This window comes from Sparus aurata, chromosome 2, assembly GCF_900880675.1.
Source record: "Sparus aurata chromosome 2, fSpaAur1.1, whole genome shotgun sequence".
NCBI lineage: Eukaryota > Metazoa > Chordata > Actinopteri > Spariformes > Sparidae > Sparus > Sparus aurata.
In genome coordinates, this window is record NC_044188.1 from 29,814,759 (window position 1) to 29,830,938 (window position 16,180).

The following is a 16,180-nucleotide window of genomic DNA, read 5'->3' on the forward strand; positions in this document are numbered from 1 at the left end:
TGAAGGAAAGAAGTTTGATTACCAGAGCCCTTGTTGATGGAGGTGTTGAAGAGGATAATGGTCACCAGTTTTTACTTACATCATATGCTGTATGTCGTGAAATAAATGACCTGATATCAATGTCAGAACACTGACATGTCTGACAATGCTTTCATGTCAAATACTTTTTTCACATGTGGACCCAATCCCCTTCTGTCGAAATGAAACAATTTATTTTTAATTGTTCCATCTTATAACTGGACTCAAATACAAAAACTAGTTAAAAAAATATAAAAGCAACAACATCAGGACATCACATTTTCTCAAATGGATAATGGAACCATGTCTTTCTGTGAACATTTTGGTCCCTGAACTTTTCTTCTGACTCAGGTGATGCTTTGTGACCGCAGCCCACCATAACCAATTTGGTCTTTAAAAGTCTGCACAACAGGTGAGAAGTACAAAGGACAAATATACAAAATGCAAGGAAGAAATACATTGTCTTTAATAACATTACACAATCGCACAACTCATGACATGAGAATCCAGGTTATTTCATTAGACACAGCACAACACATACAATGATTTAGACCAAACTTGTAAAAATTGGAAGACATAAAGTGCTTCACATGTAAATCATTTCTGAATCTGGCTGTATGTCAGGTTCCTCTGACATATTATCATTAACACGTTAACACTCAAAACCTAAACCCAAACCTGTAATTGCAAAAACAGCAGCCGACATCTTTGTACGAGGCCAAATCAATCACCTGGCAACAAGGTGCAGTCATAGCAGGCTTCTGTAAAAAGTATATTATAATCCCTAATGGCTTCTTGTGAATTAATGTGTCATATGTAGTAGTTTTACGAACATAAACATAAGCTCAAAAATCTAATTACTTTAGGAACCTTTAACCACCTTTAACATAGTTTTCTCTTAGGCACTGAAACTTTTCCTTTTGTAATTTAATATGTTAAAAAAAGTATTGTATCTTGTACACACAAGAACTGTGGAAAATGTGTCCTGCTCTGGTGAGTAAACGATGAATCACTGAGAACTAGAGGAAACATATCCAGAGAAAGCACAAAACCCAAATAAATGCCATAACAGTATAATCACACGTGTCCTCAGAGACAACTCACACCTTTTCCCTGATGTTTAATCACTTAAGAATACTGAATCGGCATAACCAAGAATGCTTTAAAAGTGCTTCCCAAACATGCAAACTATAAAAATGTCGTACATATAGTGAATACACACAATTGATTTACAACAATTAGCTCTTATTAAGGCATACTTTATTAAGATGGTGTGGTATTCTTGATTATGCCAATCAAGCAGTTCCAGGTCCAGTGTCTGCATGAAGTCAAATCCTCCTTTATCAAAGGGTGATCTGAAGAGAAAAATGGAACATGTTCATAAGGGTTAAGGTAGACCGATTTATCCATGTTAAATCTCAACCAAACATTTGATACTTACTGGGTTGGTCAGTCAGCTGCCATCATTATTCAACTCCCATGCCTTTGACTCCATCTTTGACCCTCATCTAAGACAAGGAGACAGTGTTACTGATTATTATTGCTGCCACCCTGAAAAAATTATTTTCTCAGATCCCCATAAAAACAGAGAAAATCATGTTATAGATCCCTTTAATGTTATTCCAAACTATTTTCAGATCTTTTTATCTCACTTCTACATGTCAGACAAATGTGAATTTTAAAAAGAAACATTTCTTGCAATAACAAGAGAAAAAAACTCACTACACTCTTCTTATGCCATTTAAAGAGCAGTGTCTGGCCTGGATAAGGCTAAAGAAACCTCTCTTTTTTATCTATGTTTATGGTCACCCATTTGTAATATTCCTGCATATATCTCAATATGAAACATCCAATTTTGGTAATTACACATTATTGACTGCGTCAGTTAATATAAATAAATCAATTCCTAATCTTTACATAAAACTGAATAGTCTGGATTGCAACAGCACGCCAGAGGTTTATCTGGGTGCCAAATTTGATTTCAAAATATTTCATTATCTAATGCTTTATCAAATAGAAATCTTTGCAATATGATGAACATATTGTGTCATGAAAATATATTTACTACAACAATATTTATGTAAAGACTAAAATTTTCCTGTTGTAATTATTGCATTTCTTTTCTTGTACCATTAATACTTTTATTCAACTGGAAACAAAGGAGTGAGAATGTGTGCATGTGTGCAGTGTAGAATATACTCTGTCACCTCATCCAGCTCCTTCTTTGTCTCTTCCTCCATACGTCGAATGTCATCCATTGTCAGATCAATCCATTTGTCGATTGAGCAGAAAAGCTGTCTGTGGAAGTTTGCAAACAAACGCTCCTCTATCTGGACAGACAGAGCAGGTGAGTGAGACAGAGATACAGAGGGAGAGCACCGATTAAACAATAATTACAATAACAAACGTAAAAAAATCATCTGAGGGACATGTCTTGTATTGTGTGGCATTTCAAATAAGAGCAAAGTAATATACATCAATGCAGAAATTCATATACTTGCCACCAGAATACAATCAAAAATATTTTCTTCTTGTAGCAAAAAAATGTATGTCATACATCTTGTATCTTTTTTTCCACTGTGCCCTGTAGTCCGAACCACTTGAATTCCACAGTGACCAACTTATAGGCACACATGTGTGGACAGTTGGCCTTGTTGGGGAGTTCTTTCTGCAAGTACATAGATGCATCAAAGACATAAAAATACTAAATTCAACAAGTAAATTCAATAATTTGAGTCACAGAGCGATAAGAGTTAAGGTACCTTCCAGTCAGCTGCCAGAGGTGCTCTATCTGTCTTCTCTGACTTGAATTTGGTTGGATCATGATCTGGGTTGTAGTCCTAAAGAATGAATGCAACCAGTAAAATTACACACAATGACCGATATGAAGTAGTCTTATAAGCAGCAGGTTTATTATACTTGGTTGGAAGAATCTGACACAAAACCTGAGCCTAACCCTAACCCTCTAGAAACATGCAGAATTTTTTGTCCTTACCTTCTGAGCTATGCGACATGTGGCAATATCAATGTCAACTATTTGAGTTTTTTCCCATTGGCTTTCTTCCAGGCCATGTACCTGCAGCAAAGCAAAGTGTAGGCCAGTTGTTTGGAAAAGGCAAAGAACACTTATCAGACTTCATGTTTATAAGCAAAGTACAACAGAAAAACCTGGTGGACCAGTGCAACAATATAGGCCTCAAAATTCCTATTAATAATTTAATGGATTTTTATTATCCGGTCTTTGCCAAAGATCCAACATTAAGAGTTCCAAGGAAAGAATTTAATCAACTTCTGCTGAACTTTGTTATGGATTTTTCCCAAAACAAGGATTTAGCATATTGTCTTCCAGTTTTCTTTCCCAGTAGGCTTGCATTATTTAGACAGAACATATCCAATTTTCCCAAAACAATTACTCTTTGGATATCAGACACTTAAATAGGAGTCAGTGACATGAGGTGTCATACAAAAAGTCTGCGACCCCAACTATGGAGGATGTTTTGATTAGCAGATCTCCTACTACTGTTTGCAGCAACAATGCGGATGCTTAGCTGTTAGAGTGTTGACCTTGGTCATTAACCTTATTTAGCCTGTAGGGATGCTAACATTTGCAAAACACAAAGTACAACTGAGGCTGGTCATTATTTTTGGTCGCATTAGCCATAAACCTAGGTACTGAACAAACTAAAATTTTGACCTGATGACACCAATAAGCCACCAATAAATGAATTAGCATTTATCCTCGAGGGACCTTGATTATTAGTTCCAAATTTAATGGCAGTGAAGTTGTTGAGATATTTTAATATAGGACAGTGATTTTAATCACTCTGAACCAAAATGTTTATTTCTCATCAGTAAGTGGTATACCAGTTGTATATATATTTATATGATGAGTGAGGTATGACTACATCATGGTTGCACTTTTACAAGATCACATGACTTACATTTTCCAGGTTCCCCATGTCAGGTTTGTGCCATGTCTCAATCTTGATCTCGAATTTATCTTTCATGTATTCATTCTGTAAGCAACAGGAGAGAAGCATGATAGTGTCAGTCACCCATCAAATTGTTGTGCATGTGAAGTGACTGCATTATAGTTTGTTAGAGGAACTGTGTACTCATGTCAGCGCATAAACATCACCAGCAGTATGTATGCTGATCATGCACACGCTCATACAGAGGCCCACACATCTACAATTGTTTCCAACTCAAAGGACTAAGGTGACATTATAAAATGATTATCAATGCAGCTTGATGCATCAAAATCTTTGATGTCTATACATGATATTTTTCCCGCAAGTATGACTACTTGCTACTTTTAAAGACAGGACATTTATATAAATTCACACTTACCGTGAGAACTGCATCAGAAGAAAGGGTGGACCAAGATGAAGCGAGGATAGATCAGAAAGAGAAGGAGAGACAAGGTTTTAGATAATACAGATTTAAAGCAGCAAGTTTTTCCTTGGTGAACAAATGACTTTAATTGCACTAAACAAACAGCTGGGGCCAAATGTATAAAGCTCTGTAAATGCAGGTGTAGAAATCTGTGTCACAAAATGGCAAAAATGCATACCCAGTCTTTTACATCTGTTCCCACGCGTCTTTTCCTCATACATTTCAATCACCCCAAAATCTTACGCACAAGCACGAGCACGAGCACGAGCACGAGCACGAGCACAATTTACAGTAATTGTGATGACCATAAGCTTGATAAAACTTACCGACAAAAAAAAAAAAAGAGTATTATTCAGGGGCTTCAGTTCTGGCTTTAACAACAAAATGAACCGAACGAAACGGCAGAAAGTGACAGAAGCGGTGAACGGCACAAGTTAAAAGTGGTCTGATTTCTAGCAAAGGCCATCTCTGCGCACAGTGAGAGTGTGCAGGCTACTACAGGAGGAGAGGGGACCCCAAAGTAGCTGCTGTATCATGGGGCACAGCCATTATGCACAGCTACAGCCCATATAGTGGCATACAGGAAAATACATATTTAAAGATCATGTATTTATTTGTATACATTAACATAAAGATCCTTATCATAATAATTATCCTAATGCATACTGACAAACATATTTACAGAAGACAGTAAAAAAACTGTTTAATCAAAGTGAAGGTTTTTTTTTAAACTACAGATGTATCCTGACACAATTTAGTGGAAAAAAACAGCAATTAATAAAATGTCATCCTAATTCACACTTTTCATATCATGAAAACTTGCAACATCACAATAATCAGACTGCAAAGACTGTGCATGGTACGCATGGTATTAAAGATGTGTACCTGTTAGCACATTCTCCCTCTCGTAGGTTTTTATAAATTTGGAAATCTGCGTGGAACGTGGCATAAAGTATATTTTTCACGTGAACACGTTTGATACATTTGGCCCCTGGTGTTGGTCTTCATTGTACAGCGGGACCACAACGCACTTAAATTATTATTTTTTGTCAGCCATCGTGTGTGTGTGTAGTGGGACTCACTGGTTCGACAGTAAGGATAGGCATTCCAGGCCTTCTCATGAACCTTGAGAGAACCTTTTGGAGCTATCGCATTGACAAAACCTGGCACTTTACTGCAGAGACACAAACACTGACTTAGTCACATACATATGCACAATTACAAACAATATTCTTGTAGCTGAATAATTCAAACACAGGCATTAACAATTTTATATATGTCCAAGTTCCCGTATTTGATCATTCCTTGCTCCTCAATCCTTGATCTAACCTTAGGTTGTTCTGGTCCTCCATCTTGCAGGCCATATTTGTACTAAGGAGCGAGGAGCAAGTGGAAATCTCTGAGGAGCAATTGGGAAGGACATACAAGAGCAGCCTTCACGGAAGTCTTTTTGATTGGCCAACACGCACTCTGGATATCAATTATTGATGGATGCAGTAGCTGATCAGACTGATCTGATACATCACAACATGACTGGAGTTTCATATCAGAGGCGAACACAGATGTATCACTCTTAAGTGTAATATTTTGCTTTCTGATTTACTATCGAGTTCAAAATCTGGTTGAATTTATTTGCAAAATAAAAAGGACCACAAACAATGCTTGTTCATTATCTGTTTTTTCCCCCCCATTTATTTTTTTTTACAGAACATTATGCAGGTGTTTGGGGACATTTAAAATTAATAAATAAACCTGAAGGTGGTCATCAGTGCTGGATTAATCATGTTGAGGCAAAGTGTTCTGTCAACAAGTGAACATTCTGGTTCAGATCATGTGATTAACTGACAAAAACAAGGTGTGGACTATGAATGAAGCTTTTATAGCTTCGTTATAGAATGAAAATGTCTCGTCAAAACAACTCGACCGCTCCATTCAACAGTCATTAGACGATGGCACCGTCCAGCAGTAATGGCTGACATCCATCTACTTGTAAGCCTCTAATATTTAAACAATGTTATTTAAAAGAAACCCACCAGAGGGCAGAGCAAAGTGGGGTGTGCCCTCTGGTGTGTTTCTGCCTTAACGCAAGAGTAATTGGTGTTTATGACATGTGGGAAAATATTTTTTTACTGCTCATTGCGCTAACATTTTGTGTCCATGTCCCGTGTAATATTTTGTTTTCTGATTTACTATCGAGTTCAAAATCTGGTTGAATTTATTTGCAAAATAAAAAGGACCACAAACAATGCTTGTTCATTATCTGTTTTTTCCGCCCCCATTTATTTTTTTTACAGAACATTATGCAGGTGTTTGGGGACATTTCAAATCAATAAATCCCCACATAAGTTTATCATTTTAGTGCAGTGAGGTTACCTTGCACAATAAAGTTTAATAGACTTTAAAATATCCTGTCTTACATTTTTACAGTAGATATCTTTGTCACAAGTGTTTGATAACCATATTTGTGTGATTACTGCAAACAAAATGTGGATTTGGATATTCTGTACATACGCAATATTTACCAATTTATTGATGTCATTTTTTTTCCGGTCAGCTTCTAGAAAGGACTTCTCATTTCTTTCAAAACATATTTACTTATTTCCTTCCTACTCGCATGGTTTTCTAGCATCGCTCTATGGATCCTCAGTGGGAGATGCAAGGAAAAGCTGCAAGTGAGTGAATTGTGGATGCAATTCAAGGGAGATGTACCCTTTGTGTTTTTTTTAGCATCCTCAGTTTCCTGAGCTGCATACCTTTTCAGGTGGTAGATCTTGTGGGTATACTGTCCTTTCTCTCCATCCTCCTCATAGGGCTCATTGACAAGCACCTCCACACCTTCTCCTCCACCCGTCTGATCCTTACTGGCCTCTGCTACTGCATACAGCTGACCCACTTGGTACTGGAGGGACAAAGAGCAGAGCATTGTTATATAATGTAAGGAAGTATAATGCAAGTAGTCATACATTGGATCAATTCACCCCATCCGAATTATTCAGAGCTAAAACAGTAGATTCATTAATGTGGTGGGTTAAAGGACATTTTTCAGGAAATAAATTATCAATTCTTTGGGTTTGGTAGACATGACTCATAAGTGTTAGCTCCCCTCTCTGGCTGAAGGTAGAGTATGCTACTCAGTGACAGTAGATGGATCTTTTGCACAGCAGAAATTTTGACTTTTCAAGTCGAACTTATGAAATTAGGTTAATGACATTGAAGCTGCAGTATACATATTCCTATTTTACAATTTAACAAACTAATTCAAATTGGATCGAATTATCCAAGTGACGAAGCCAAAATTAAGCTATATGGAGCATTTAAGCATTTATAGCTCATTGTCTCTGCTCTCATCAACCTCCTATTCAGCAAAATAAAAGTTTTGCTAAACTCACCATGCAGAATATGATAAGCACCAAATGGCAGACTGACAAAGCTAAAAAGTAGCTGTTGGTCATAATGGAGTATTTAGTAGCTGAGGAGCAAGATGGTTTTCAAAGCAGAGCTTAAAAGGAGGATGTATAGTAGACCTACATTCATGAGGTGAACAGAAACTTAACTACACGTATGCTGCTCTGCTGGATGTATGACATGTTCGAAACTCGAGAAGATAGCAACATGTCAATTACCACTTGTTCTGCTGCCCCCAAGTGGCCAAAGCAAAATGAAGCTTTAATTTATCCTACAAATGTCAAAATAACATGGTCTACTGTTACACACACACACACACACACACACACACACACACACACACACACACACACACACACACACACACACACACAGAGTAGGCAGTTCAATCTTTGAAAAATGGGATTTGGAGGATTTCTTCACCTAAATCCTATCAAGGGATCAACAGTTTCAGTGTTGGATGTTTTATTGTAATTCTTAGGTATTGCTCAAAAACATATGTGCACTAGTGATGTTACAATACTATATAACTAGCACAATAAAAAAGTACTATAATAATAAACCAAGGAGAAGGACAACAGAAGAGAAAAGCAAGTTTAAAGACTCCTGTTAAGAATCAATCTGTCATTGACCTCAGTCATGAGACTGACTGCAAGTTAACCATTTCCCTTTACGTATCTTAGACGCAGACTTCAGCAGTGGAAAAGCAGCAGAGTAAGCCTTTTGATGACCCCCAACCCCCCCCCCCCCCCCTTTTCCTGCTCTTTTTCTTCCTTCGCCCAAACCCCTATAGTGCAAACCCCGAGTGTGACCCTGGAAAGACCAACACACAACACTGGTGCTGTCAGCCTTGCCTGCCCCCCAAAATGCCACTTAAAACACACACTAACAAGGCACACTATTTTCAAAAGTTATGGCTAGAATAATAAAAAAAAAAAAAAGTCTGAGTCAGTGGAACAAACAAGCAAGTTTTGCATTTTAGTCCATTGAGGCTTCAGGTGAAGAAACAGGTTGGTATCTTTTGTCTCTACAATGTGATTATTAAATGTTTTCAACGTTTAGGTGACAGTTGGTGACATCAGTCTGCTGCTAACTGTAGTTCAGTGTATGAAAGTCTTGTAGTTGTAACTAGCCAAGCCCTCCCCCCCCCAAGAGGCACAGTGCTTCTACAGGCTGGTAACCTATTTTGGTAGCTGCGGATGTTCAGCCTTAGGAAACTGGAAACGTACTTCTGACTTTTCGTGTATAACCAGTATGTCTTCTAAGAGACAAAGACAGTCAGACATAACACAGACCTTTACTAGGAGCTCAGGGGCAGGAACACAACATTCACCTGCAAATAACAAACGCCCTGAACCTGAAGGTGGTCATCAGTGCTGGATTAATCATGTTGAGGCAAAGTGTTCTGTCAAGTCTGTCAGAGAACAAGTGAACATTCTGGTTCAGATCATGTGATTAACTGACAAAAACAAGGTGTGGACTATGAATGAAGCTTTTATAGCTTCGTTATAGAATGAAAATGTCTCGTCAAAACAACTTGACCACTCCATTCAACAGTCAATAGACAATGGCACCGTCCAGCAGTAATGGCTGACATCCATCTACTTGTAAGCCTCTAATATTTAAACAATGTTATTTAAAAGAAACCCACCAGAGGGCAGAGCAAAGTGGGGTGTGCCCTCTGGTGTGTTTCTGCCTTAACGCAAGAGTAATTGGTGTTTATGACATGTGGGAAAATATTTTTTTACTGCTCATTGCGCTAACATTTTGTGTCCATGTCCCGTGTAGCTTTTTCTTCATAAACTTGCCCATTTAGGAGAACCCAAAACACTTGACTGCAGGCGGCTGTTAGTGTTTCTCTCAATCATGCTGTTGTTAATTGCATTTTATAGAGACAACTGAAAACAGCAGTGACTACAAAGGTCTGCTAATGAGCGTTACCCACAAACAATGTCAGATTGTGAAAACAGCTTCATGTATAATGTATTCTTTGGCTCCACAGAAGCCTAAGTTTAGGTAAGTTTGAAAAATAACCCTGATGATCAATCATTATCAATTTTCTGATACTGGGCTTTGAAACTAATGATTATCAGGAACTCTGTATTACAAACTGGGATGCAGTTTAAAAGACCTTGAAAGGGTGTATCCAGAGAATTTACACAACTTAAGCCATAAAAGGGAATAGCTTGACATTTTGAGAAACACTTCTTCGCCTTTTTGCTGAGAGATAAGCACCTATGTCTTTACAATAAATATGCAGCTATAGCCAGCGTCCGATTGGCTTACTGTAGCTAAGGTTATCAAATGAAACGAAACGAAACAAAACGAAAAAAGAACGTTCGATAATTTCACTGAACTCTGTCAGAAACAGGTGATCTGTGAGCGGCGAAATACAGTGCAAGGCCCAGTTGCTGGACAGGAGGTTTATGCACGCAACTGTGTTAACTTTCGATCAAAACAAAACTTAATTTCAGACACAGACACAGACCGTAGAACCTCCGTATCCCTACGCATTAGCGCAACGGCCGTGAGAAAATGTAGTGCCAAAAGAAAGGGCGGTCTGACGGCGATGTAAAGCGGTGTGAATTTTCTCTATACAACGCACACTTGAACTGATATATATTTTTTAAGGTGGGCCTTGTTTCAGGCGGTTAAAATTCGCTTTGCACTGGACTGTGTTCACTGCACTACAAAGCTGAGCGTCTGGGCTGGAGCGGCTCTCTGCTTCTCCAAACTGAGGCTGCGCTGATCGGCGATTACGGCTATAGATATGTACTTTATATGACCCCACTTCAAAAGACACAAACTATTTCATTAACATATTGTCAAGCAGCAATGTCAGCTTCTACACTATTTTGTCTCTTGTCTTCCATTCTGATTCTGAAATCTTCACCTGTAGTCATCATTTAATGGGTTATTTTTCAAATTTTACTTATTTCAAATGGGTAAAAAAAATAATCAATAATTATCGATATCCACTGATATGAAACACATGTATCGTGATACATTTTTCAGCCATATCGCCCAGCCCTACCTTTGGTAATATGAATATATGATAAAAGCCATCTGAAACTGACTCAAATGTAATCTGGAAGTAGGCCTTTCAACCTGGTATCCAAAAAATGTATCCATCATCACATGCAACAACATTCACTACTGCACTACAGATCCCAACTCTATTTCATTCAGATTTGATACAACTCCAGCTGTTATAATTATAACAGTTTCTTAACTAAGACAGGAATCCAGCCAACATTTCACACTGAAAGGGATCAGAGGATAAGCTGGTCGTACAGCAAACGGTTATTACATGACTAAGTGAAATACCGGTTCTTGCTTTGTGTTAAGCAATGGAAAAACAAAGTACTGCATTGTATGGAACATTTGGATTCAAATGTAGACTGAGCCAGGGGAAAGGTCAGGGTCTCAAACTGATAACATGGTTGCTGGCAATGGTATAGTAAATTAAACACAGCTAACTAATAAATGTGCTACTGAGTGTTTCAACTGCAAGGGAATCTAAAAGGCAGTCTGAAGTGACACTCATGATAGTGGCTAACTCCAACAACAGCCATATATATCCAGACACATGGTGTACTGACTGGTGGCCATTTCAGCGCAGTATGCGTACAAACCCTGCCGATCTGATTTGCCTTTAATCATCTCTAAAGGCAGTAAGATCACATATATGGTGATAACTGAAATATGTTGAACTGTAGCCTGGAGAATTTTGAACAGCATTCCAGCAAGCAAAATCAAACAGTAGTTACATCACTGAGTTTAAAATGAAAGAGGTTTATCAACTACCATCAGAGACAAGCAATCCCCACAAGGAAAATCATGACTTAGACAAAGTGAAGACAAATGAAGAGACTTTATCAAAACCTCTGAAAACTTTTCATAAACAAAGTGAGCTGAAAAAAGAGACCTCTGTAGTCATTGTATTATAATTATGCTGACATAGCTTTATTATATGTTTAATATTGAACTGTTCGCAAAGTGCTTCAAATGTGATCTGACTTTAGAATAAATGCACTCCCCCAACCATCCTCTCAACCCCGCTCACTGTCCCTATAACTGCACTCAGTATCTGTAAAGAGGATGTGTGTCAGCGCTTTCAGAGACAGAAGATCGGGAGCACACCAACACCCACGCTGTGTGAAGTCCCTTCTTGTTTGAATCACTCCACAGTCAGTCCAACCGCCAAGAAAAACCCACATCCATTTATCAATCATCACAATTGAACAGCTGGACCACCACTGGAAGGTAGAGAGTCAGAATAAGAGCCACGCTAATCAATTTTGGATTAAAGGATGCTCCTGGCCAATGTCCTGTTACAGGAAAATGAAATGGAGGAAATGGGACTAAGGAAATCAGAGATTGTTGTGCCAGCCTCCTTTTAAAAGAGACCTGTCTCCACCATAAGATCCGAGATGAAGCCGTTGCAATTAACCGCAAACCATGTACAGAGACGACAGAGCGCAGGACTACAGCAAGATGAGGAGAGGTGGACAGTGTTTACCTGATGTCGAACTTTTAATGTGAAGCTACCAACCATATTATCATCACCATCGTGTATGCTCTTTAATTTACCGAGTCGCAAATTTAAGTGCACAACAGAATTATTTCCTGGGTTTATGTGATGTATAAAAGAACCACAAACTAATTTTGTTATGTAACCCTGTGTTGTATAATGACAAATAAATCACCTTGTAACCTATTTGTTAAAGAGAAAATGTCTACAATCTGAGAGTTGGTGAGGACCAAACAACCTACTAAAAAGGGGATAATAAATTCATATTAGCCATTTAGCATTTAACACACATATTACACTGATGTCATACACCATTCCTGATAAAGTAAATGTAAACAAATGAGTGCTTACTTCTGTCACTGAAATGGGCAGGACAATTCGGCTGCAACAGAGAAAGAAATGAAGAGAAGACATTAATTAGGGCACTGATCAGTCAGCGCTAATAAACACAATAAAACAATGATACCTGTACTGTTGACCTACAAAAATAGATAAGGATATATTATCACAGTTCCACATACCAACATTTTATCTTTAGGTTCAACCTGCAGACAACCGTCTTCTTGGCTGAACTAAGCATGTCAGTAAACACATCACATTTCAAATAGTCAGGAATCAAATAAACTTTGCAGATGAATTCATTTTGAAACTGCCTCCAGACACGTAATTTAAAGGAATAGTTGGACATTTTACAAAAAAAAACTTTATTGCCTAGAGTGGGATGAGTAGATTAGTACCGCTCTCATATGAGTCTAGTGAATATGCAGTTATGTGTCATCAAGTTGGCTTAGCATTACAAGTTGCACATGGGGGTGTTCTTGCCTAGTTAACTTTTGACAATGTCAGGCGTGCTGTATCCACACTTTATTGGTCAAAATTGAAGCAGCAGAAGCTGAAATATCCTGAATATTAGTTTATTCGCATGGATTCAAAAACACTGGATCCTACAGATTTCCCATAATACTCGTAATAATTTGTGTATCTCATGTATCCCTCCCTGCCTGCTACATGCCCATGCCTTCTGAAAAGCCCGATAAAATAAATAACAAAATGCCTTCATTACAACTAAGAAGTCCAATTCAAGCACACCTTGTTTGTTTTTTTGGGCGTAGCTAAAACTCCCTGTAGAGTGACAGAAGACTGGATGACGAGTAAACTGGATCTTAATTTAGAGGTTACTTGTTTGATTTCAACACAAGTGAGGAATCTGACTTCTAGATATATGTGACCTGGAAAACAACCAGCTTTTCTTCCTCAATTATTGCAGCGAAAAACAAGAATCAGCTGGTCCATAGAGGTGACTGTCACATGCACGTACTTTTCCTACTGTTTCACATTTAGTGCAACAATCTTGACTCATAATAACGAGACAATATTTTAAATCAGAGCAGTGAAGAGTGTATTTGGACTGACTGAGTTACACAGATTTATAACTAGCACTCGGAAGATAGTTAGTTCTCTACCAGTGACTTACTGTCATAGGAACCTACAGAAGAGGAAGAGGAAATTGTAAAACTGCAATAAAGACACCAGTGTGAGAGAGAACAATATAGCTTGTAACTGCTGATGGAACCGTGTGTGTGTGTGTGTGTGTGTGTGTGTGTGTGTGTGTGTATCCATCTGTAGTTTGCCTTGGTACAATAGCCAATTAATCGCCACCTGTTGCCAGTCTAGCAGGGCCTGAATATTTTATTAGTACAGATCAGTGTGAAAGAGGAGCCTTAAACTGAACTTAATGGCCGGTGTGAGGAGACAAATATACTTTTATCTGCACTCGTACGCTAACAGAAACACTGTGCAGTCTACATGTTATGGCCATGACCTCACGCTAAAAGAAAAGGTATCAATATGAGCAGTAATTCTGCTGATCATCCTCAGCATAATTACTTGACATGAGCCTGCCTTTGAATGTACTTTGCACCGTGGTCAGATGACAGCCAGCTACTGGATGTAGTTCCAGCAATGATGTGCATATGACATGACAGCTATAAAAACGGCTTGAGTCAGGAGTTACAGGAACACTCCCTGGCATTACAGACACATTTGTGATTCGTGATATTTGTCAGCAGTTCAGATAGCATGTGTGTACTTTTGCTAACAACCAATAAACCCTAAATGGCGAAAATTGTATATGGAGTCTCACACTTAAATTCACACAACTCAGCTAAGGAGCTCCAACACACGGAGGCCACCACACACCTCAGCCTGGTCATACTTACACACATTTTGAACATGAACATGAACATTTTTGTGCCATTACTCCGGCCTCCGTCCCGCTGTCATGGTTAATCATTTGAGAGAGGTTGGTAAGTTTTATTGAGAGGCGGAGGACAATGGCAGCGCCTGTTGTCTCTTCTATCTGATAAAAAAAAAAAAAAAAAAAAAACAATACAAGAAAGTTAAGGTACTCACAACTCCTTAGTGATCATGTTGACTGTTCTTCCGTCCAAACAGCAGCTATACAACACAGTGGGAACCGCTGAAAGTCCTCTTTAAACCCGGCACGACTCGGTGACTGCGGTCTGACGCCACTCGTTTCTGGAAGCCGTTGTGTGAGTGCGAGAGGGGGCGTGGCTTCACAAGAGAAGGAGGCACCCACCTGCACGTTCAGGTAGACTGATGTGACGTTCAAGTGCAGCTCGTAGACATTACTCAGGTCTTACCAATGCGTCAAACTCATTAATGTGGCGATAAAATAAAAAAAATTAAATAAATGTGATGGCTAGAGTTTTAAGTGTAACCTTGGCACTCGCCTGCTGTGGTGTAAAGCGGATAGAATCGCCTGCTTCTCCACATTTTCAGGCTCGTCATGTGACGCAGAGGTCATTATGAGCCAGTTAAACGGATGGAGATTGTCACGCTCCAATGTGGAAAAACCAGAAGAGGCGGAAACCCTCTCAGCTCTGGTTCAACCTGTTTGTGAGGTTACTCAGACTCAGTTCACTGATGTTCCTCTGTGGCTGCTGTCACCCTAGAATTTCACCTTCTCCTCTCATATGTCAGACCACATGCATGTAGTCTATGTGCCCAATGTGCACAGTTTCCACTGCAAAGGGTAATATCAGCATTTGAGTCTTAGTAAATTGTTCATGAATTTCAGCATGGACTTCAAATGTTTGTGTAAAGCATAGGACTTATGTCATCCCAGCCTTGTGATGTCCCAGAATGCTCGGCTTACTCACTCTTCAAGTGTCCCCATAAATGTTCAGTGGCGTTGACTTCATGTAACTGTAGAGGAAGGTCCATGACAGTCAGGACTCCTTGGTCTTCTTTGGTCTTCAAAGTAGTTCCTGCAAAGTTGTCTCAAAGTTTTGAGGTGTGTTCTGCTGCAGTACAAATCCCTCTCCCCTCCCTCAGAGGGTGTAGTATATCTCTGAAGAATGGAGTGCCTATATCTCCTTGGTCAGGCTGGAGTCAGTTCCAGGCAGGTGTCAACTCCACATGAAGCAAAGTGCCCTCAAAGTTGATTGTGCCTACCTCCATTTTTATTGTGGATTTGAAATTCTGTGGTACATTTTTATCTCCTGTTCATCTCCATACACACACACTTGTGTTGCTGCTGTACATTATAAACTTGGATTCATCAGTAAACTCATCTGGACTTTTTTTCCCCGGTCAACCACTGGGAAATTCCGGCAATTCAACCGATCCAGATTCTGAAAAAGGGTTTCAGATTTCTACGCACTGCCTCGTAAGAAACCTTTTAGTCTAGCCATCATTTGACTTTTCGTCGTACTGCAGTAGGATATTGACCCAGAGACAGACCTTTAAGCAATGCAACAACTACTTGAAGACCAAAAAAGTCCAATGAGTCTGTGTTCTGTGTGA

General features: G+C 38.9%; 1 protein-coding gene across 1 annotated transcript; it reads right to left on the minus strand.

Annotated features, from left to right (window-relative positions):
- Positions 1-460: 460 nt before the first annotated feature.
- Positions 461-15,000, minus strand: LOC115569521 (phosphatidylinositol transfer protein alpha isoform-like). Its single transcript, XM_030397465.1, has 12 exons — positions 14,765-15,000; positions 12,704-12,734; positions 7,167-7,312; positions 5,496-5,587; positions 4,369-4,376; positions 3,960-4,034; positions 3,014-3,094; positions 2,781-2,858; positions 2,576-2,686; positions 2,226-2,348; positions 1,460-1,526; positions 461-1,373 (listed from the first exon to the last, which is right to left on the minus strand). Exons 1-11 carry the CDS (start codon positions 14,779-14,781, stop codon positions 1,485-1,487), a joined length of 804 nt encoding a protein of 267 aa, XP_030253325.1. The 5' UTR covers positions 14,782-15,000; the 3' UTR covers positions 461-1,373; positions 1,460-1,484.
- Positions 15,001-16,180: the final 1,180 nt, after the last annotated feature.